Raw genomic sequence first — 22629 nt, 5'->3', positions numbered from 1 at the left:
TGCGCCTTTATCCCTTCCCTGCCTCCTTTTGTATGCCACTGGGGAATGGATGACTTCCTAGTTCTCAACAAACCATGTGGTTTGCTTCTCCTACTGGGATTCAAGTTCTCGTAATGCTCTAAAGAAAAGCCACAACGTTGAGGGAAGGATCTGCAATGCAGGGAAGAGGGAGAACCTTTTTTTGCCACCGGCTGCTTCTCTGCTCAAAATGCTTCCTTCCTCAAGCTGCTTTCCCATGCATGGGAGAAAAAAAAAATTCAGATATAGTTTTCCCCATAGGAAAAGAAAGGGTTCAGTCCCCTCACCCTTTGCTGGTGCTCCTCCTAAGATTCCAGGCTCCTGTTGGGTGCTTTTCTTTATTTGAACAAAAAAAATATATCAAGAAAAGACAGAGACAGAGACAGAGACAGAGACAGACAGAGAGAGAGAGAGAGAGAGAGAGAGAGAGAGAGAGAGAGAGAGAGAGAGAGAGAGAGAGAGAGAAGGGGTAAAGAAAGCAGTGGGGTGCCTCAGGGATCTGTGTTGGGATGGGTGCTTTTCAACCTGTTCCAATGTGAGCAAGTGTAAAGTGATGCATATTGGGGCAAAAAATCCCAACTTCACATATACACTGATGGGATCTGTGCTGCCAGCAACAGACCAATAAAGGGATCTTGGGGTGGTAGTGGATAGCTCAATGAAGATGTCAACCCAGTGGGCGGCTGCAGTAAAAAGGGCAAATTCCATGCTGGCCATAATTAGACGAGGAATAGAGAATAAAACTGCTGATATCATACTGCCCTTGTACAAATCTATGGTGAGACCACACTTGGAATACTGTGTACAGTTCTGGTCCCCACACCTAAAAAAGGATATTACAGAGCTTGAGAAGGTGCAGAAAAGAGCAACCAGAATGATTAAGGGACTAGAGCAACTGTCCTATGGGGAGCGGTTACGACGCTTAGGGCTGTTTAGCTTGGAAAGAAGGCTGCTAAGGTGAAACATGATAGGGGTCTATAAAATTATGCATGGTTTGGAGAGAGTGGACAGGGAGAAGTTTTTCTCCCTCTCCCATAATACTAGAACATGGAGTCATCTGCTAAAGCTGGAGAGCGAGAGATTCAAAACAGATAAAAGGAAGTATTTTTTCACACAACGCATAGTTAAACTGTGGAACTCCCTGCCCCAGGATGTGGCTGCCAGCTTGGAGGGCTTTAAGAGGGGAGTGGACATATTCATGGAGGAGAGGGGTATTCATGGTTATTAGTTAGAATGGATACTGGTCATGCTGCATACCTATTCTCTCTAGTATCAGAGGAGCATGCCTATTATTTTGGGTGCGGTGGAACACAGGCAGGATGGTGCTGCTGCACTCATCTTGTTTGTGGGCTTCCTTGAGGCACCTGGTTGGCCACTGTGTGAACAGACTGCTGGACTTGATGGGCCTTGGTCTGATCCAGCAGGGCCTTTCTTATGTTCTAAAGAGTGCAGAGGATTTTGTATTGAAGTATATAGAACAAGAATGATTGATACAGATATTCTTGTCATTTCTAAGAAGAGGGTATGGAGTTAGGATGCCATTTTGTTAATCTAAACTGTTTTAATTTTACATTTAAATTGTGATACGATGTAAGTTGTTATTGTTATTAAGGAATTAAGAGAATTCCTCTTAACAGAGCTAATTAGAAGTTTGCACATTTTCCCACAGCCCATGTTCTGTGTTTTTGTATCTGTTCTTCATTGCTTTTAATGTTACTTTATTTGCTGTGCATTGTGCTTAATAAATCATTTTCATTAATTTAAAAAAAGGTTTTTGAACAACAACAACAACAAAAAGGACTATTGTAACAGAGGTATCATAGGAAGAAAGCCTCAGCAGATGGCATCTGAAGACAAAACAGAAGCTATTGCAAAGCTCAACTTGTTCATTTCAACTCATCAAAACCGTGGTGCTCTGTTTTTATGCGCTTTCCTCGCACTCTCCAAAGAAGTGCTTGTGCTAGCAAGCTGGGCTTCTGTTGAAGCCATGGAAAGCGATAGCGATAAATCCAGGCCGTTCCGTCCCTTTGTGAGCAGCCCATAAAATGAGAGCATGGCACACATTAGTCAACCATATTTGCTCAAATGACACAACTGTTTCTGAAATGGCAACGCCTGCCGAGAAAACCGACATTCATGCTCCAGGAAATATAAAGGGCAGAACTGCAGAGAGAATGTTGAGTAAAACGAAACTCAATCAGCCAAAGATGTCAAAAGGTGTAGTGAAAAATCACTTGCCATTTTAATACCTGCAGATCACGCTTCCCATAATAGCAAGAGAAGCCATATTTTTCCCCCCAATTAAAACTGTAGCCAAACGAGAAGGAACATGATCACGTTTTGGTAAAATTCCTACAGTGTTGGCATCTTTTTCCGAAGCAGTTGCAGCTCATGGGGAGGGGGAGCAGTGAGCAGCTGGAACCGCTGTTCTTGTTAGTGGCGGCCAAGGGGAAATGACTGACACCCTTCTGGGCAGGCGTCACTGAGGCAGAGAGAGGTTGCAGCAGGATTATGTACCTCACAGAAGTTGGATGGCCAGAGCATCATAGGCTTCTGGCATTGCACAACAGGCAGAAATTCATCTGGCACAGCTGATCTCTCCATATTATTCAAAGCATGAAGCCTCGATCAAGGAAAAATGCATCAACTCCAGGCTCACATTCGTCCTAGGAGAGGACCAATGATAGCAGCTCTCCTACATGTTCTGCTTCTAATGAAAAGTATTTTCAAAAAGGCTGAAAGGCGATAGCCTAGCAGTTTTATGTAGAATTATTATCCAAGGTTTCAAACAAAGCTATGTATTGATTTCATTCATTCATACCTTGTATTTCTCCCCAACAGGGGCCCAAAGCTTACAACTCCTCTCCTCCAGTTTATCCTCACAAAGTACAACTCCTCTCCTCCAATTTATCCTCACAACAACATTTTTACATGAATAGAGTGTTAAAGTGAGTGGATCAGATTTATTTCATATGGGTTGGATCCTACCAGTTTCCCAAGGTACAAGAGGGAGAAGAAGACCCTTTTGACTTTCAAAAATACTACAGTGGAGATTGTGGGACCCTTATGTACAAAAACCCATGTGAAATGGGGCAACAGAAGGAGGGGAATGAGGCAAGGTCACCGCTCCTCCCTCTAGTACAAACCATCCCCATCTAGTACAAACCATCCCTAGTACAAACCATCCCCTTACACCTATGGCATCTTCTGCTCAGTTCCTTGAAGGGAAGCTAGAACACAACTGTAAAAGCAATTCTGTAACGTCTCTTCACTTGGGAGACTATAAAACATTCAGAAAAGCATCAATATTTCATTGGCAGTGACTTTCATTGGCAATTTCTTTCTTCATCTGTTGCTCATCCAGGTTATTTCTTAATATGTCTTAATTACTACCTTAAATGGAGCACTAAGATACAATGGGAACAGATTCCATCTATATTTTCTATTACCATGTGTTATTAATTTATACTGATAAGGAATTTTGCATACTGCATAATGAATCTTTCAATAAACATTACATTTATATTTTAAGGAACCGTGGCATACTTAAGCATATGAGATTGTTATTATTTGGAGGATCACATTTCTTTTTTGCCTTTGTAACACAAATTAATACAGTCAGGAGTAAAATATTATTTGTGATTTAAATTGATTAAAGAACTGCTTTGAAATTTCTGATTATAAGAAATACTGATCAGAATGAGTTACTTTAAATATATATCTTTGCTCATTTTATACTCAACAAGTGTTTACATCTTAACTTGGGAAACCTGTTGTTCACTGTAACCCTTGATGACTGGGCTGCAATCTTACACCCTTTTACTGATAGGTACATCTTAGGGAAATTTTGTATAAGCACTCAACACACTGAAGGTTCACACATTTTGTATGAATTGCCCTCACAACAACCTACACAAATGTGTACGTAGCAGCTTTTCTGCAATAACAAGTGGGGATCTACAAGAAACCAACAGGGAAATTCTCTCACTGGCTTCAATTTTCCTCTCTGGCTTTTGACTATAGACCCCCCCCCCCAAGTCATCTTTCTCTACCACCATTACCACCACCACCCTCACTATGATTCCAGGTCCTTTCTTTCAACACTCTCCTCCTTCTCACTTCTTCCTCCCAACACTGGTCATTATCTGCTGTTTTTCTCCACCTGTTTCAGAAGGTTGGACCAGATCCAATGGGTTGAAATGAAATCAAAAGAGTTTACATGTAGACATTAGGAAGAATTTTCTAACAGAGTGGTTACTCAGTGGAAGAGGCTTCCTCAGGAGGTGGTAAGCACTCCTTCCCTGGAGGTTTTTAAGCAGAGGTTAGATGGCCATCTTTCAGCAATGCTGATTCTATGACCCTACGCAGATCGTGAGAGGGAGGGCCTCTTGGCAATCTTCTGGGCATGAAGTAGAGGTCACTGGGGGTGTAGGGGGAAGTAGTTGTGAATTCCCTGCATTGTGCAGGGGGTTGGACTAGATGACCCTGGTGGTCCCTTCCAACTCTATGATTCTATGATTCTACCTCCCTCTTCCACTACACCCTCTTTTCTCCATTACCTCCTCCTCTTCTCCACCAGGTGGAAAAAATAGCCAAAGGCAGCTGGTGGAGACAGGCTCTGAGTGCTAATATTATTTGGGCTTGGAGGGACCCAAGGTCACCCCAGCTAAACACTGCCAATGGTGAGTGTCCACCTCCCAACAGCATCTCCTACATCTGAGAGAAGAACAAATGGTCCCTACATAGGAAAAATGTTCTTCTCCCAGAGGAGAGAATTGGGAATATCAAAGCCAGCTGAATAAGATGGGGGCTACACATCCGTTCCTCCCTTTCTGCAGGCAATTTAAAGCTTGGATGTGGTCAGAAGTACAAGCTTTACCACTTAGCCTGTGTGGCTTGCAATGGTGGCCTTGCATGAGCCATGGTAGTAGAACCAGCATCAAACCGGGTCAACCATGTGGCTTATCACATGCTTCGAAGTATATGGAGGATCTCTGGGGCTGTATGTCAGGCTGTATATCTTTATGTAAACTGGACGCTACTTTGTGTAGCTTATTTGGTAAGCTGAGAGCCAGTGCAGTGCAGTGAACCAAGGAGACCTGGATTCAAGCCCTACTGTGCCACAAAGGTCAGGCAGCACTGGGACAGACACTATCTAAGCCACCTCCCAGAGTAGTCAGGATAAAATTGGGAGGGAAACCATATATGCCATCCTGAACTTCTGGGGGAAGGGGGGGGGGCTTGATTTTGAGAATGTTGACCCTTGCATCCTGTTCCTCCCCATCTTCATCTTGATCAAAGCCACCAGTAGTTTTGGCAAGCTTCAAGTACTTTCGTTTCCTTGATATCCACACAACAACTCAGAATGTGAACAGAATAAAATCCATTTCTGCACTGCCACCACCAGGATTAAGCCAGGAAAGGGGGAGAGCAGCCAATTGTGATGGGAACAGAAGAAATGGTAAAATATGGTGAAAGAAAAGCCATTGCTGTGTCATCCAGTGGCTACTTTTGATAACACATCTTCTCTCTCTCTCTCTCATCTGCAAGCAGGATGACAAAGCCCAAGCAGAACTTCCCATGCATGCGGGCAATTTTTCACCTTTGGAGCAGTGGACTCTAATCGGTAGAATCGGGTTTGATTCCCCACTCCTACACATGAGGGGCAGACTCTAATCTGGTGAACCGGGTTTGTTTCCCCACTCCTACACATGAATCCTGCTAGGTGACCTCGGGCTAGTCACCGTTCTCTCCAAACTCTCTGAGCCCCACCTACCTCACAGGGTGTCTGTTGTGGAGAGGGGAAGGGGAGGCGATTGTAAGCCAGTTTGATTCTTCCTTAAGTGGTAGAGAACGTCAGCATATAAAAGCCAATTCTTCTTCTTCTTATAGAAGAAAATGGGAAGGGGCTGCTCATGGAGGGGGCTTCTGATAAGAAATGTTTCAGGATGGATCCAGTCCGCAAGTCAATGACCGAATTCAGGAAGAAGCAAACCCTATTAATTGGCACCCCTTCTTGAATCCCCAGTGCTTTGTGCTCGATAACATGATGCCTGCCAGAGCCAGGTGACAAGCAGAGAAGAATAATATTATGCCACTTAGCTTATTAGCAAACGAGCACCTTGCACAGCCAAAATGGTGTCTCCCGCTGTCACTTCACAGTCTGATACCTTGAAAAGATATTCCCTTGAAGGGCAATTAGTGGAAGACAATTAGAGCAACATGAGAAACCCCCACAGAGGAGCTCGGCTGTGTGTGGTAGGGAAGAAGGAACTGCTGGGCACTACACCTTTATGAAGCAGGTTTAAATGTGGATGATTGGCAACTTTTCTGATCCTTTTTATTTTGCCCCATTTTTGCCTTTTCTCATGCAGTTGCTTTCAAAAAGTCCTTCCCTTTTCCTTTCCTTTCCTTTCCCTTTATCCCTTAGAAGCTCCTTGATCAATTGATCTTGACCAGCATATATCTAGTGTTGGAGGGATATAAGGACTGAAACACATCTTGCCACTGACAATGTAGCCTTGGGGTCCCTACCACTTAGTAAAAAAGGCATTATGTCAGTCACAGAGGCATTGGATTTGTATATTAAAAGGGGGGAAGTATAGTGCGATCGAAGTTCCTCGTAAAAGCGGCATTCCAAAAGGGCATGGGCTAATGAGTCAATAGAGCCAGAAGAGCAAGGGCAGATCCTGTCTGAGTATGGTATATTCAGAATTCTGCCCTGCATTACCATAGAAGGGTTAGCATTCAATCTAGCCAAGCAAAAAGCTCTACAGAGACGAGGAGTTGTTAGATAATATGTATAGGCAGGCAGACCACGTGGAGGGGGTATTCCGAAGAACTGGGATAAACAGACACGACGAGCACGGAAAATAGTGCTGTTATAATCGAGCTCTTTAATGCGCTTTTTAATTTTGGCAAAAGCTTCAGTTTTCCCAAGATCTGATAACATATCCTGCGAGAAGCCCAACAACGCCAGTTTCTCATCTAAGATTTTTTGCCATGAGGATTTAAAAGGGTCATGCTTCAGAGAAGCTAGGAACCCCTCAGGGCTAAAGCGCAGTTTAAGGTGTAGTTTAAAGGCAGCTAACCACGCCCTAGCTTCAAATGACATTTGGCCAAACTCGGAACGAAGAGTAACGCCAGCAACACATCGAGGGGCATTTAGGAGTTTTTGTAAGAACTGAAGCAGTGGACGATCTATAGATTCATTGATGACTGTAATTCAGATGGCAACACCAAAGAGGATAATTGGGGTAATTTTTAGGTTAAAAACCTGAATAGCCCCTGGAATATATTTGCCACCTTTGGTGTGAAAAAAATTGACAATAGCACCAACCCCAGGTTTAATTTTGTTGGACACTGCTTTTTGATGGGCATTCCAATTTAGGTTATGGGAAAACAGAATGCCAAGGTAAACAAACTCCTTGACTTGGTCAACCTCAAAGCCATCTAATACCCAGCGAAAAAGAGGCATTTTTCTCCTCTTAGTGAAGATCATAATCTTAGATTTATGATGGTTTATTTTAAGACCTTCCCTAGAGCAGTACTCAGAAAAAGTTTGCAAAGATCTTTTCAAACCAATTCTTGTGCGGGACAGGAGAACTGCATCGTCAGCATACAGTAGAATCTTTCAAAAAGTCAAGGGAAACATATCTGGGGGTTCTTGACTAGCAAAGGTCATATCTTTTCCTGTAAAAAGTACTTTACTTTGGGACTTTTATAGTGTGAGCTAAAGCAGAGTTATACCATTCTATGTCTGCTGAAGTCAAGGGGCTTAAAATAGTGTAACTCGGTTTACAATTGAACGGTTAAACATAAAGCGTTGACACCTTCAGGCTTTACAAAGCCCAAAGGTTGGGAGCCAATAACTTTGCTATGTAACAGTGTAGTCTTAAATAGAATCACACCCTTAGCCCACTATCTAAGGACTCAGAGAGGTATAATTCTGTTTACAGCCCATTCCTGAGCTAAGGTGTCTGGGGATGGCTGGGAAGAGGCGCAGCGACACCTCTTCCTAAGCTGCTCCCCGTACGCCATTAAACAACAACAACAAAAATCCATTTCGTGGCTTTTTTTTTGTTTAACCGGGGTTTTTCGCCCCATAGGGAATAGCGAGGCTGCACCTGCTAAAAAGCAGGTGCAGCACCGCCATTCCCGGCGCCGGCGGAAGTGGCCGAAAGGGGATAGGGAGCCGCCTAACTGGCTGATCCTTTCCGGCCTGCCACCGGAATGCCCCCCTGCACCAGCGTGGCCTCTCCACACTGTTGCTGGTGCCACGGAGAGGCCATGCTGGCGGAGGGGGGAGGCGCGGTCCCGCGGTGCTCGGCCACCGCCGGGACTGGCCTCACCGCCAGCGCAAGTACGTGTAATCGCACGATTACACATATTTACACTGGTGGCAAGGTCACACCACCTCTTAAAGAGTTTCAGCCCAATTCTTAGGAATGGGCTGTTAGGATTGTACTGTAAGTTACCTTTTGATTACATCTGACAGGGCAACATAAAAGCACAAAAATATCTTAAAATTATGAAAATTAAAACAGATATTTTTAATCAGCCAAAATTCATCTAATGAAAGCCCTTTTGGTGGTAATGATATGATTAAATTATATGGACATAGTTTTATATTAGGTAAAGCTGGTAATGCACCTAAGTACCTGCTAGTTATCCACTGGCTAAACTGAATGTCTTGTCAAAGGACCATATGTTTATGAAGAAAGTCAATCAGGGCTCTGACCCATTGATCAGCTGATTTACAACCATATACATCCTACCTGTCAACCAGCAAACACATTCTTGCATTGGTTAACAACAACAACAAACAATTAAAATCACAATAAAACATTAACCAATATAAAACATCAGGGAAAAAACTCCCTAAAATTCCTACACCAAGCAAATATTAAAACCAGAAATTAAGCAATGGTTGGGCACTGAATCCAGTTCCTTCTGCCGGGTCCAAACAACCAATTCAACAGGACTGTAACTGTGTTTAAAGGGCTACATGGCACAGCAATAGCTGTTGGATCAAAAAAGGGGGTCATGTACACAGTTCCCACTTATACGTGCAATTCCCCATCCCGCTTGGGCTCTGTATCTGCTAGACAGTCATGACGGTTTAACTTGGTAGAACGTGCATGGTTCTCCAAACACAGAGAAATGCTACACCATTATCAACAATAGCCCAGAGAAGCTATGAATACAATAAAGAATTAACCATGCAAAATTTAAACTATTTAGATTCCCAGTTTGCGCCTCTCAAGAATCTCTGATTCTGTCGGCTTATTGCAAAAATTATGAAAGTCATTCCTGGTTTAATAGAGAAGATTAAACTATAATGCATAGTTGTAAAACTTTCTATTAAGATCACTCAGGCAGAAGAATGTCTAAGTGGTAATTATAGTGGCTTTATCATTGATTTGCTAGAATGTGGATTATTTTTACATGGGTTTTTGAGAAGCGAGACATATTCCCAAGTGATAGGATCGGCACATCCAGCCAATATACTAGTAGAACTACTGTGTATGCTCTGCACATGTTTACTGAAACTCTAGCTAGTGCTCTCAAAATTGTCCCTGTTTTCTGTTTTCTTTTACATGTTAGAGCTCTACTTGGCACAACAAACCATAGGAAGGAATTCTAAAATACATGTGCAATGACAGTGCAAAGACAGTGGACGGAGGTGAATATCCATAAACCCCTCCTCCTTTCATGTGCAGTGAACCTGTGGACAGAAGGATCCATCTGTTGATGTCACAGTACAACAATTATGAAACTTGGGATAAACAGCAAAAACAAGTCCTCCTGCTCTCCAGCTTTGTGGGATTGATGTCTTAGGCTGACAGAGAGCAAGCTGGGCCACCTGCTCCATACCAGTCCCTTTTTCTCCCCATACCTCTCTCTTCTTGCACCTGGCAAGCAATGGGAGCTCTGCAGTCGAAGCAACCAGCCCAGGCTTGTACAACCTCTGGCCCACCAAGCCAAATGCAGCCCATCACTACTGTTTTACGGCCTGCAAGGTTATTGATTTGTTTTTATTTATATTGTCTTAAGAAATACCATCTAATCTGCTCTGCCCCCTTGGGAAGAAGTAGGATTTTAAAAAAAATCAACAGCAGAAGGATGATTCTTCTATTTTACCCTTTTCATGAGTTTTCTTTTATGCCATCAAAGAAGAAAGCTTACAACATATACCTTCATTGAAATGTAACGTGCCAACAAGAACACTGAAGAAAGATAAAAGACAGATAGTAGGACTTACTTTGCTTTTGCTTCGGCATCCTCGTATGCTTTATTGGAAACATCATCCAAGCCCCCGATCAAATGTTTGAATGAGCTGTAAAATAAATGCACATTTTAAAGAAAAGGTCTCTTGCATAATTAATTAAAGGCCAACCAACATAATCCTTAATCAGCAACTGGAGGAGGAGGAGCTGTGCCTCAATGGAAGAATATCTGCTTGGGATAACTTCTGCATCCTTGGGATACCTTCTGCATCCTTGGGATACCTTCTGCAGAAGGTACCAGGTTCAATCCCTGGCATCTACAATTACAAGGATCACATTGCAGGTGATGCTAAAGACCTCTACCTGAGATTCTGGAGAGCTATTGCCAGTCTGAGTAGACAATACTGACCCTGATGGATGAATGGCTTGACTCAATATAAGAAAGCTAAATGTATGTTCATGTGCTTCCAAAATATTGTGGGGAGGGGAATGGCCTATAGAACCAACAACTACATTCTATATAATTAAAAATCAACAGAAGATAGAAACGATTAGATAAAAACTACAAAAAAGGTTTTGCTAACCAAGCCGGTTTTAAGGACAGCTCTTAAGACAGAACAGAGTTTCACTGTTAAGTGATAGAAAAGGGCAAGAGACCAGAAGCACCTTAAAGACTAACAAAAATATTTTCTGGTAGGGTATGAGCTTTCGTGAGCCACAGCTCACTTCTTCAGATACAGCTAGAATGTGAATCCATCTGTCTTTAAGTAGAGGAGGAGAGTGAATTCAGACAAGCATTAGTATGTAAATGTTAACAGTATGTAAATATGAATAGCAGGCATGATGGGATTAGGTGTGGTATGCAGAAGAGTCTGTGATGTCCAGGGGAGAGATGGGTGTGTCCTGGAAGGTTGAAATGTTCTCCCACTGGTTTTTGAATATTGTGGTTTCTGATGTCAGACTTGTGTCCATTTAATCTTTGTCTAAGAGACTGACCTGTTTGTCCAATGTAGATTGTGGAAGGGCATTGCTGGCATGTGATGGCATAAATCACAATAGAAGATGAGCAGGAGTATGAACCTGAGATAGTATGGCTGACATTGGTGGGTCCAGAGATGATGTTCCTAGAATCTATATGAGGGCAAAGTTGGCACCTTGGTTTGTTGCAGGCCTTGGTGCCAGAGTCCATGTTCCTGTTAAGTAGTTTATCATCATGGGTGAGAAGTTGTTTTAGGTTAGCCGGCTGTCTGTAAGCAAGAAAGGGACGCCCCCCCCCCCCACAGTGCTTCAATAATACGTTATTATTAAGGACCTACAACCAATGCTGGATTGTGACACTTCCCTCGCTGAAGCACTGGGGGGGGGGGGGGCGTGGAAGCACAGGACATTCTGTTGCAGATTTAAGAGTAGCAGTTCTCTTACAAAGGAATTTCAAAAGGGATATTGGAAAGAGAAACTGCTGAATTACAGTTGATATTCAAACTAAAGTCAATGCATTTACCTGGGCTGAATAAAGACCTTGCATTCATGGCTCATGACCAATGCTGATTTCTCCACACCCATCTCTCCCCTGGACATCACAGACTCTTCTGCATACCACACCTAATCCCATCACGCCTGCTATTCACATTTACATACTGTTAACATTTACATACTAATGCTTGTCTGAATTCACTCTCCTCCTCTACTTAAAGACAGATGGATTCACATTCTAGCTGTATCTGAAGAAGTGAGCTGTGGCTCACGAAAGCTCATACCCGACCAGAAAATATTTGTGTTAGTCTTTAAGGTGCTACTGGACTCTTGCCCTTTTCTACTACTGCAGACAGACTAACACGGCTACCCACTGTGAACTGTTAAGTGAGATATCTTCCTCAGGATAAATGTCTCAGCCAGCCTAGGCGTGAGGCCAGGCTATAGTTTCTACTTTCTCTATAGTGGTGGGTCTTAAAACTGTCTACTTTTTAAGAAATTCACATTAACTTGGCTCCAAAGGAACCCCAGAATATTGGTTATCAAACCTGCAAGCTCTGCAAAAAGGACTTAAGGACTGTTCCACAGTGAATAGTCAGTTCACATGTATCAGTACATTTTTAGCTCAACCATCCTCAAAGATAAGATATTTATCTTCTTATCACCCCTGTTAAATTATACAAGCGAGTGGCCCAAGGTTACTCAGTGAATTTCATGCCTGACTAGGGATTTGAACCTGGGCCTCTCAGATCCTAGGTGGAGACACTGAGCACTATACTGCGCATGGCATGCTAGCAAGGCCTGTTGAGTATCACTTCTGTGATAGAGCACTTCCAACTTTCCCCTGTAGCTATGCGCTGCAAGGGAAGATCAGTAGTGTTAGGCAAGCGGCCACTGCTGGTCTTTTTGCAGGGAAACCCCTGGAAGATCCTGAGGAACAGTTTCCTAGACTGAAAACCAATTTGCTATAATATCATAAACACGGCCGGCAGAAGGACGGAGAACCCACAACTCAGACAACAATAATAACCTACTCGTATCTGTCATCACTTTCTCTAGTGTAATCTAGGAAAAGTTTTGTTCACAAAGAAATCTGACTTGTCACAGAATTACAGTTCCTAGAGTTTGCGAAACACAGCTTCATGGTCAATAAATCCACGTAGGTATGTAGCATGAATGCCCTCAATACCCCAACTAGGGTTGCCAGGTCCCTCTTCGCCACCGGTGGGAGGTTTTTGGGGCAGAGCCTGAGAAGGGCGGAGTTTGGGGAGGGGAGGGACTTCAATGCCATACAGTCCAATTGCCAAAGTGGTCATTTTCTCCACGTGTCTGATCTCTATTGGCTGGAGATCAGTTGTACTAGCAGGAGATCTCCAGCTAGTACCTGGAGGTTGGCAACCCTAAGAGACAGACATGTGCTCATCAGCATGAGACTCATGATGGTTGAGATTTGAGAACTCTGTCTGGAATATGTCTAAGAAGGCCAATCTTTCCCTATTGCCAGTATAATAACCTACTTTCCTTCTTAAAATCCACATGGGCCTCCCTGAATCTGGAAAGGACTGAAGGGAATCACAAACAAGGACCAAATTTTCTTCTGGGGTAACAAGAAAAGAGGAATAATCTGTAATGACAGTGTTCTGGGGAACAGAAATACAAAGAAATGGCCCCCCTGCTAAGTGAACCAAAAATAAGCTGGTAAGAATGGTACAGTACGAAGAACATTGCCATGGACTGGATATTTTGGATGATTGCTTGTGAAAGCCCATTGCAAAGCAGGCCTAGGATATTAGATTATTTCCCCCCTCTGGAGGCTTCTGCCTCATTTACTCATCAAAGCACATAATGGATAAGTCTTTTGACATAATCAGAGTAGCTCATCTGGTATCATGGAGGCCTTGCTCAAAGAGTCCCAGTACATTGCTGAGACAAGCAAAAGATGATTGGTAAAACAGGCCCAAATTTTAATTCTCATGTTTTTAATAAGTGAGACAGAGTGGGGAAGGGCTCATAGGTTCTCACTGACTAAAATGGTACTTCAGTTGTAGTTTTGTGCATTCAAATCATCTCCTAGGGCTGACTTCCGGCACTCAATGCGTGTGTCTGTGCTCAAACTAGGCTGTAATTAAGTTTTGCAGGACCCTCCCTCAGACAGTGGTGTGTGGGGTTGCCAGCCTCCAGGTAGGAGCTGGAGCTCTCCTGCTATTACAATTGATCTCCAGCAATAGAGATCAGTTCACCTGGAGAAAATGGCCGCTTTGACAATTGGACTCTATGGCATTGAAGTTCCTCCCCTCCCCTCCCCAAACCCCACCCTTCTCAGGCTCCGCCCCAAAACCTCCTGCCAGTGGTAAAGAGAGACCTGGCAACCCTAATGGTGTGGGAAGGCAGCATGGTATAGACCGATCTCGTCAGATCTTGAAGCTAAGCAGGGTCAGACCTGGTTAGTATTTCAATGGAAGACCACCAAGGAATACCAAGGCACTGGCAAACCACCTTTTTTAGTATCTTGGCTTGAAAACTCCATAAAGGGTTGCCATGAGTCGGCTGTGACTTGACGGCACTTTATGCACCACAAACAACTCAGACGGTACACATAGGATTAATACCAAGACTCCCCTAGCTGTTAGGCTTTGTGGGATGCAACAGTGGGGTAGTGCAGATGTTACTGCAGGTAGCCTACCAATGGAATTGACTGCTTGTGTGACATTGGAGAAGGGGCCCCGTGGAAGATAATATGAAGCTGATCCCTTATACTGGGGTCATTGGTTCATCTAGTACAGTTTGCTTTGAATGGCACTAGCAGTCTAAGGTCTTTGCCTAGACTGTGACCTGAAACCCTTTGATGAGAGCTGCTGGAGATTCAAACTAGGACCTTCTGCATGTCAAGCATATACTGCACTATGGCACTTCTCCCAGGATTCTTCTCCCATGAGCGAGTCAGCTGCAGTACCATTATTTCAATTTTGTGTAGTGTGATAATACTATGTAAAATAGCTGTGAATGCTGGAAAAATTGTGACATTTTTTAAATAAAACAAAAACCCAACATTCTGAACCAACTTAGCATTTATTTTATTTCTAAACACTGACTCAGTCAGCCTGATTGATAGATAGGGGCTCAGTATGTGGCTGAGTGGACAAAGGCAGCCAATCTGCGTTAAGTCAAAAGGCTACTTCTTTAGAGAAGTAATGACTCCAGGAAATACATTACAACGTACCACTGAGTGTATGTATTTAATTCCCATTGGACACTGATGGAGCATTACTATGCCCTTTATGTACTTTGCTAACTGCAGGCTGTTAGTACAAATAAACAGAAAGTCCATCCACCGTATAATTTCCTTTATGCGATATCCTTAGAACATTAAATTCTTTCACAAAAATCAATGAAAAGGATATAAGTGACAAGGCTGAAAAAGAAATACAAGACAACAAGATTCTTCTCGAGTATCAAGCATGAATGGTCTAAGATACACAAAATGCTAGCAATCAATGCCTTCTAAAGTAAAAACTGTAAAACATTAAGGACTTGTTTCTCTGTGTGATTTACGAACACTGCATTCTGCCACCACTTTTGGAATCTATTGGCACAATTAAGTACCCGAATGGAGGGATGGGCAGCTCTAAAGGGAAGTCCTAAGGGGAAGCTGTTGCATTTTAGGCTTTTACCTGCTGCAGAATTCAACTGCTGCATGGGAATTCCATTCCATGCTGGAAGGAAGTGGGGTGGAATGCCAATCTCTTCCTCGGTGCTGCATATGGGTGGTGGGGTTCAAACAACGGCCACCTGGATCCAACAACCAATGTATGGTTGCTGGAAGCAGGAGATAATTGGGACAGCCCCAGGTGATGAGCTACTCCCAATAAGAGCAGAGGCAAAAACATACTTTGGTATGCCTACGTACAGCATGCTCCCTCCCCATGGTAAAGCTCCTGAGTAGCCGCAAACTGGTTTCAGCCAGACCCTTATTGCCAACTAACTAAGATGCATGCAAATGTCAGACCCGTATACAGGCCAGTGGCAGTTCTTTGGGGAGGAGTTAGGGTTGCAGCCACCAGAAGACTCTGTGAGGCAGAAACTCGCCGTAACAACATCCCACAATGTCACTACATCTACTCTGGCTGTGGAACTGGAAGTGGCATCACTGAATCACTGGGTGCGTTAAGATTACCTAAAACTCGATGGTTTTACAAGAGAGTTTTGAGTGAATGCCAGAGCATCCTGCGGTATGGTGACGCCATTTCCAGCAATGCAGCTGAAAATGATATTATGACATCATAGGATGATGTTCTGGCCCCCATGGAATGCCATTCTGGCCTCCACATTCCCCCCAGCCATTGTGAGGACCCTCCTCCTCCAGCTGAGACCCCTTAGATAGTAAGAGTCCCCCTTTTATTTTGGACTTAGTTGTTTTAATAGGCACTGCCTTTTAGAGCCTAAGTTCCAGGGGATTTGAAATTTAGGGAGTCTCATAAAGGCACCTGGGTTCAGCAAAGACACTGCAGAGTTCCAGGGAAAGAGGAAGGGTGTTGCTGGAATTAAAACGGATTAAGAACAGTTTCCCCCGGCTCCATGGCATACCTTGCTCAAGAACAAAGGCCCTTTCAGCACTAAGGACGTTATTCAGTGTCCACACAGGACCTGGAGGTGTCCGCCCAACCCAAGGTCAATGACTCAGTCCAGAAAGACACTTGAGGCATTAAGCTGCCCCTCCACCCTTAATTTCATTAGTCGTTTTTGTCTCACCTGGATCTGCATACCTATGCAGATCCATCTCACAATAGCCTAATCAAGGAAATGTTCCCAATTTTTCTTGCCAAAGTATGACAGCAGTTAACTTTAAAGCTGCCAGCAAGATTTAAACTTCTTTAAACTTCAATCAAACTTTAGGATGGCTAAACTGCCATCTCTCCCCCTCCCCCAATAATTCTATTCCAGGGTAATCCCCCCAAGAACCACCCTTATATATATATAGTCTGCAAGATTTCACATTATTACTTTCTGGAACCCTTTTTAAAGCTAATTTCCCCTTCTCTGAGTCCACTTTGGTTAACGCCATTTGCCAAACTGAGGGCAGGCAACAAGGAGGTGGGAGTTCTCCTGCCCTCACCTGGTGAATGACCACCCAAGGTGGGGTATGATGGGCTTATCACATGGGGCACAGTTTCTGCTACCAGGGCAATGCAAGAGGGCACTGATCCCTGTGACTAGTTCCAAGTGCCAGAACCAATGCCTGCTCACCCACTTGGATCATTTTCTACACTTACAGTGCAACCCTATGCGGTTTCTCCATTCCAAGCCCACTGAAATGATAGGTATACTTTTTCTTATCTTTTTATTTTGACGTAATCGTAATTGTTGTTGTGATATGCCTTCTCTCTTTTTTCTGTTCTGTTTATATTTATAAAAAATAAAATCTTAATAAAAAAAGAAAATAAATTAACGGGCTTGGAATTAACTTAATTACAGTGCCATCCTAAACAGAGCTACAGCCTTTCTTTAGTCCTTACACTCAATGGGCTTAGAAGGGCGCAACAGGCTTAGGATGGTGTTGTCAAAGACTGTGCACCTCATGCCAGGAAAACAGGATCTTCCTCAAGTTAGTAACTCTTCTTTGACTGGGGCCAAATCAAAACACCATAAGAATGTGAACGTTTGATTAAAAAAACCACTTTGTTAAAGTCAGTTGCTTCCAATTTGTTAAAACGTCAGGAAAAGAAATATATCAATGGGAAATGAATCAATGGAAGAAATTAAGAAACCACAGCAAAAAAATTGTCCTTTTTCACAGAAATAATATAGTTCCTTTCCTTTCCCTAGATTTAACAGCCTTATAGTTCTTTAAGTGTTCCCAAAGTAATGAGATTTACGAGGTCATATTTTTATTCATGAACATGAACACTACTAAAACGTATTCTCAAAACAGATCACCTAGGGGTAATTCTAAAATCTGTAGAATGTTAGTTAAAGGCTGCATAGTAACTTTGTGAATCCTGGCCACATTACCACATCAATATAATTGTAGGGTCACCAGCTCCAGGCTGGAAAATACCAGGAGATTTGGGGAGTGAAGCCTGACAAGGGCAGGGTTTAGAGAGGGGAGGAACTTCAGTGAGGTACAATGCCAGAGAGTCCACCTTCCAAAGTGGCTATTTTCTCCCGGTGAACTGATCTCTGGGCTGTGGCTCAGTGGCAGAGCCTCTGCTTTGCATGCAGCAGGTTCCGGGTTCAATCCCCGGCATCTCCAGTTAAAGAGACTAAGCAAGTAGGAGATGTGAAAGATCTCTGCCTGAGACCCTGGAGAGCCGCTACCGGTCTGAGTAGATAATACTGACTTGGATGGACCAAGGGTCTGATTCAGTATAAGGCACTTTCATGTGTTCATGTGCTCTGTCGCCTAGAGATCAGTTGGAATTCCAGGAGATCTCCAGCTACCACCTGGAGGCTGGCAACCCTAATATAATTGGGATTATAGTAATGTGATCTGTGTACCAACTAGACAGCAAGCAATTTTTTTTTTTACTGTATGGGTTCAAGAAGACTAGTTTTTCCTCTGAGGAGGCAGTGATTTTGGAAAATTAGGTATACACTTAGAGTTAATAAAAGCACTACCAGGCAAAAAGGACTCATTCATTAAGCTTATCAACTATGTGAACTACCTGGAGGCTACTCCTAATTCTGAAAACCGAAATCTGACTCCTCTGCCAAAAGCTTTGGAAAGGATACCTTTCAGAGCCTGGCATTTATGCTGGGCGAGTTCCAAGTTTCATGCATTTGAAGTCCACAAAACTGACCAATGCATGAAAAGGAGACAGGGGAAAAGAAATGATGAGTCTATGTAAATTGCTGTTCACATCACATCCAAATGTTAAGTGGCACAAAAGAGCTAGAGGGGTCTAACTTCTGTAATATCTTTGGCAGGTAGTGAAGCCTGTAGCCTCCAGCATAAAGAACCTAAGGGTTGAGCTGAGAACTAAATTTTTAATATATATATATTTATATATTTATTAAGTGTATACAATATACTGGATAAAAACACTGGGCCTGGACTGCAGGCTACATATAAAATCACAAGTACAAACAGTTACAAAAATTATCAACACCGTTGATGATATATAAAACATACACGACCAATAGATCATACGTGTTTCAGCCTCTTGGGCATTCCTCAGTGGTAGGGTTGCCAGGTCCCTCTTGCCACCGGTGGGAGGTTTTTGGGGCGGAGCCTGAGGAGGATGGGGTTTGGGGAGGGGAGGGACTTCAATACCATGGAGTCCAATTGCCAAAGCAGCCATTTTCTATCAGCTGGAGAGCAGTTGTAATAGCAGGAGATTGCCACCTAGTACCTGGAGGTTGGCAACCCTACTCAGTGGTCAAATTATAAAAAACATAATTATTCAAAAACACATCCGTAAATGCACTTTGCTATGTATTTTATCTGAAATTTGTAAAACTTGAAGGGGGTGAGCCAAAGTAATATGACAGAAATAATTGTTATAGCCTAATTTTTAACAAAAAAATAAATAACGAAAAATTGATTATTGAAAAAAAATTTTTTTTAAAGGAAATGTATATACCTTATATTCTATATGGCTAGATGTGAATTAATAACACCAATCATAGTTCTTTCAACCTGGTATTTTGCTCAAGTATCTAAATGACAACAATGTCTATAAGTTAAATTATACCTAGGGTTGCCAATTTCCAGGTACTAGCTGGAGATCTCCTGCTATTACAACTGATCTTCAGCCGATGGAGATCAGTTCACATGGAGAAAATGGCTTCTTTGGCCATTGGACTCTATGGCATTGAAGTCCCTGCCCTCCCCAAACTCCTCCCTCCTCAGGCTCCCCCCAAAAAAACCTCCCACCGGTGGCAAAGAGGGATCTGGCAACCCTAATTATACCATAAATAACACCATAGAGACCCAGGACTAAACTCCAACTTATCTGTAAACAGTTTTGGGCAGTTACGAAATTCTGTAAGAAATGCCTATCTGAGAATGGCACACCCATCCTGCTTCTGTTATGAGTATTTATTCTATGGTGTAATTTAACTTATAGACATTTTTGCCATTTAGATACTTGCAATTTTATATGTAGCCTGCAGTCCAGTCCCAGTGTTTTTATCCAATATATTGTGTACATTTAATAAATGTATAAATATATTTTAAAGTAATTTTTAGTTCTCAGCTCAACCTTTCGGTTCCCTGTACTTTTTATGGTTGAGTTCGTCCCCCCCCCTTTTTGGTGCCTCCAGTATAACACACATTTCTAGAACACAAAATCATGCTGTACTTCTGGTTACACAAAAAGCTTTGTAATTGCAGATGTTCTTCTTTTCTACCTTTTTATCCTGACCTTTTGGGCTCTGTATAGCCTAGTGGGTAACATAAGGAGACCCAGGACTAAACTCCAACTTATCTGTAAACAGTTTGGGGCAGTTACAAAGGTCTATAAGAAATGCGTATCTGAGAATGGTATCCCCATCCTACTTCGGTTGTACATTGGAAAGCTAGTGCTACTCAAGTTCATTTTTCCTCCACCTCCTGTAAAAACTGCTGTTTGATGTATCTTCACTGTAACTTAATGGCACAATTGTGTTAAAGATTTAGAGAGGAACTTTAAGCCACTGGCAAATTCATAACTATAAAAAAGAATGACAATATCTAATGGCTCAAGCAGCACATTTGCGTTCATTCCTGTTACCCAGAGGAGAAGGTGAAAGCATTCATTCGTTCAGGTGATAATGCAGGCATTACACTGAACAGGAAAACAAATGTTCTGATCTATGAAAGATTTACTGCTGTTTTTTGGCATTTACTGCTGTTTTTTGGCATTCCCAGTGTCTGAATGACACATGTTTCTCCTGCAAGAATAATTCAGCTTTACACCTTCCTTTCATCAAAGATATTGCCCATTGATCACTGAAAATACACCCATACCTGCCATTTAAAGGGACAGCAGATGCTCTATCCAGAGTGGGACATACTAATTAATGGAAGCAATGCAAGCTGACCAAGGTCCACGGCAGCTGATGGGTGTTTTACAGTGCATTACATTTTCTGCTTACATATTTATATCCTGCTTTTCTCTCCAAAGCAACTTACAGCATTGTCCTCCCCTTCTCCATTTTATCCTCCCAACAACCTTGGGAGGTAGGTTAAGCTGAGCGAGAGTGACTGATCCAAGGTCACCCAGCAAGTTTTCATGGAAGAGTGTGGATTTGAGTCTGGGTTTCCAGGATCGTAGTTCATCGCTCTAACCACTACACAATGCTGCATTTTGACCAGCACAGGTAACATATAAAGCACCAATTTACACAAAAATACAATATCTACACATCAGAGTAAAACATGATAGATCATTTGTTGACATAAATAAAATCACTTTGAGAGGAGGGGAACATATAATTAAAACTATTGCCCCTCTATTTTCAAGGCTGTTGAGTAGCGCAAACCCTCCTCCATCGCAACAAAAACCATATCTGCGCAAAGCCTCTATTTCTGACACTCTGCTCCAAATGAAACCAACCCTGGAAATGTTGCTCTAAACGTCCCACTGCTCGGGGGGAACAGCAGCTAAAAAATCCCATTATTCTGATGCACCATCCTGCAGAGTCAAATAAATTTGTGCGATGATAACACAGTAAGTTGCAAAGAGAAAGAATCGCAATACTATAATTGAGTTCTCTGCAAAAATGAAACGTAGGAAAGGAGGCTCTGTTCTTGCTCAAGTGCAAAAAAAACCCTGACATACTGATTAAGAATTCAAACATGATTTATTACTTAATTTGGTACTACACATGTGCCCAAGTTAATGTGAGTTTTACAGATTAAAATGGACATTAACAGAGAAAGAGCATTATCTTTTGCTCTTTCAGTTTTTTCACAGATGTATGTTCACTACCAATTAGACAGGCATAGATGTCTTCAGTCTGAAACACTGGAAAGAGGACAACTAAACTGTGTGGGCTGGAACAGCCAAAGACATTCATTTCCCCCCCTCAGAGTGTTTGTGCTGCCCCAGGCATATAAACTTGGCTCAACATTTAATTCTCTTCGGGTTTCATATTTATCATATTCAGTATTTTCCATCCCTTTGTAAGTAATTAATAGTGAATATCCATCGAACAATTACAACAATCTAAGAATTTAAAGAGCTTTAATAGATACTCCTTCACCCCACCAACTCCGTGCACTGTAGCTATGCAAGGACAGCTAGGGATAATGAACATTTTCAGATACTTTAAAACAGTACAATTCCCAGAAGTCTTGGAGGTGGGTGGGTGGACCAGTGACAATTAAACTTATGTAAAACCAATACAGGCTTGTAGGCACCAGATGCTTTGTGCGACCTGGTTTATCTCGATTTTGAAAACAGGGGCAAAACTTGGGGAAACACACAGGGAGAGCGAGGCAACCTCTGATGGTTGGAAATGGCGCGCATAATCAACACCATGACCTGAAGTCGTCGGAGGAGTGACGGTGAGTGAAACAGCCATGCATAAAAGACCACAGTGTGATATAATACAGGAATGATCGACTGGCACCCCTTGGGCCAGATGTGGATCCTGAACCATTTCTTCCCCCTAACCCCAGTACCTCTTTACAATGATTTCAAGATTTAAAAACAACAACAACAAAGCAGAGGTTCCAGACTTTAATGTTACAGTTTCTTTTTAAAAATCTCTCTTATGTAGATTATAATATTTAATTACAATGCTATGCCTGAGCTGATAAGATCCACTATCTGTGAAGTCACTACTGCTAGATGATGTTGTATTTATTAGCTGACTACTCCTGGCCCTGGATGCACAGTCTGGAAGCCTTTAGTCAAGATTACTGAAGTTGGCCATCCCTGATGTAACAAATGCTTCAAAGCAAGAAAATCCCTTGATTTCTCTT

General features: G+C 42.5%; 1 protein-coding gene across 3 annotated transcripts in view; it reads right to left on the bottom strand.

The window, feature by feature from the left end:
• Window positions 1-22629, bottom strand: part of PRKG1 (protein kinase cGMP-dependent 1) — a 918924-nt gene that overhangs the window by 101380 nt on the left and 794915 nt on the right. For all 3 annotated transcript variants that reach the window (XM_056850022.1, XM_056850021.1, XM_056850023.1), the window contains one exon: window positions 10283-10357. In XM_056850022.1, coding sequence (XP_056706000.1) covers window positions 10283-10357 — 75 coding nt within the window. The remainder of the gene's footprint in view (window positions 1-10282; window positions 10358-22629) is intronic.

The sequence above is a fragment of the Euleptes europaea genome, chromosome 5, assembly GCF_029931775.1.
Source record: "Euleptes europaea isolate rEulEur1 chromosome 5, rEulEur1.hap1, whole genome shotgun sequence".
In the NCBI taxonomy this organism is placed as follows: Eukaryota; Metazoa; Chordata; class Lepidosauria; order Squamata; family Sphaerodactylidae; genus Euleptes; species Euleptes europaea.
This window is presented reverse-complemented; position numbering and strand designations above follow the sequence as displayed.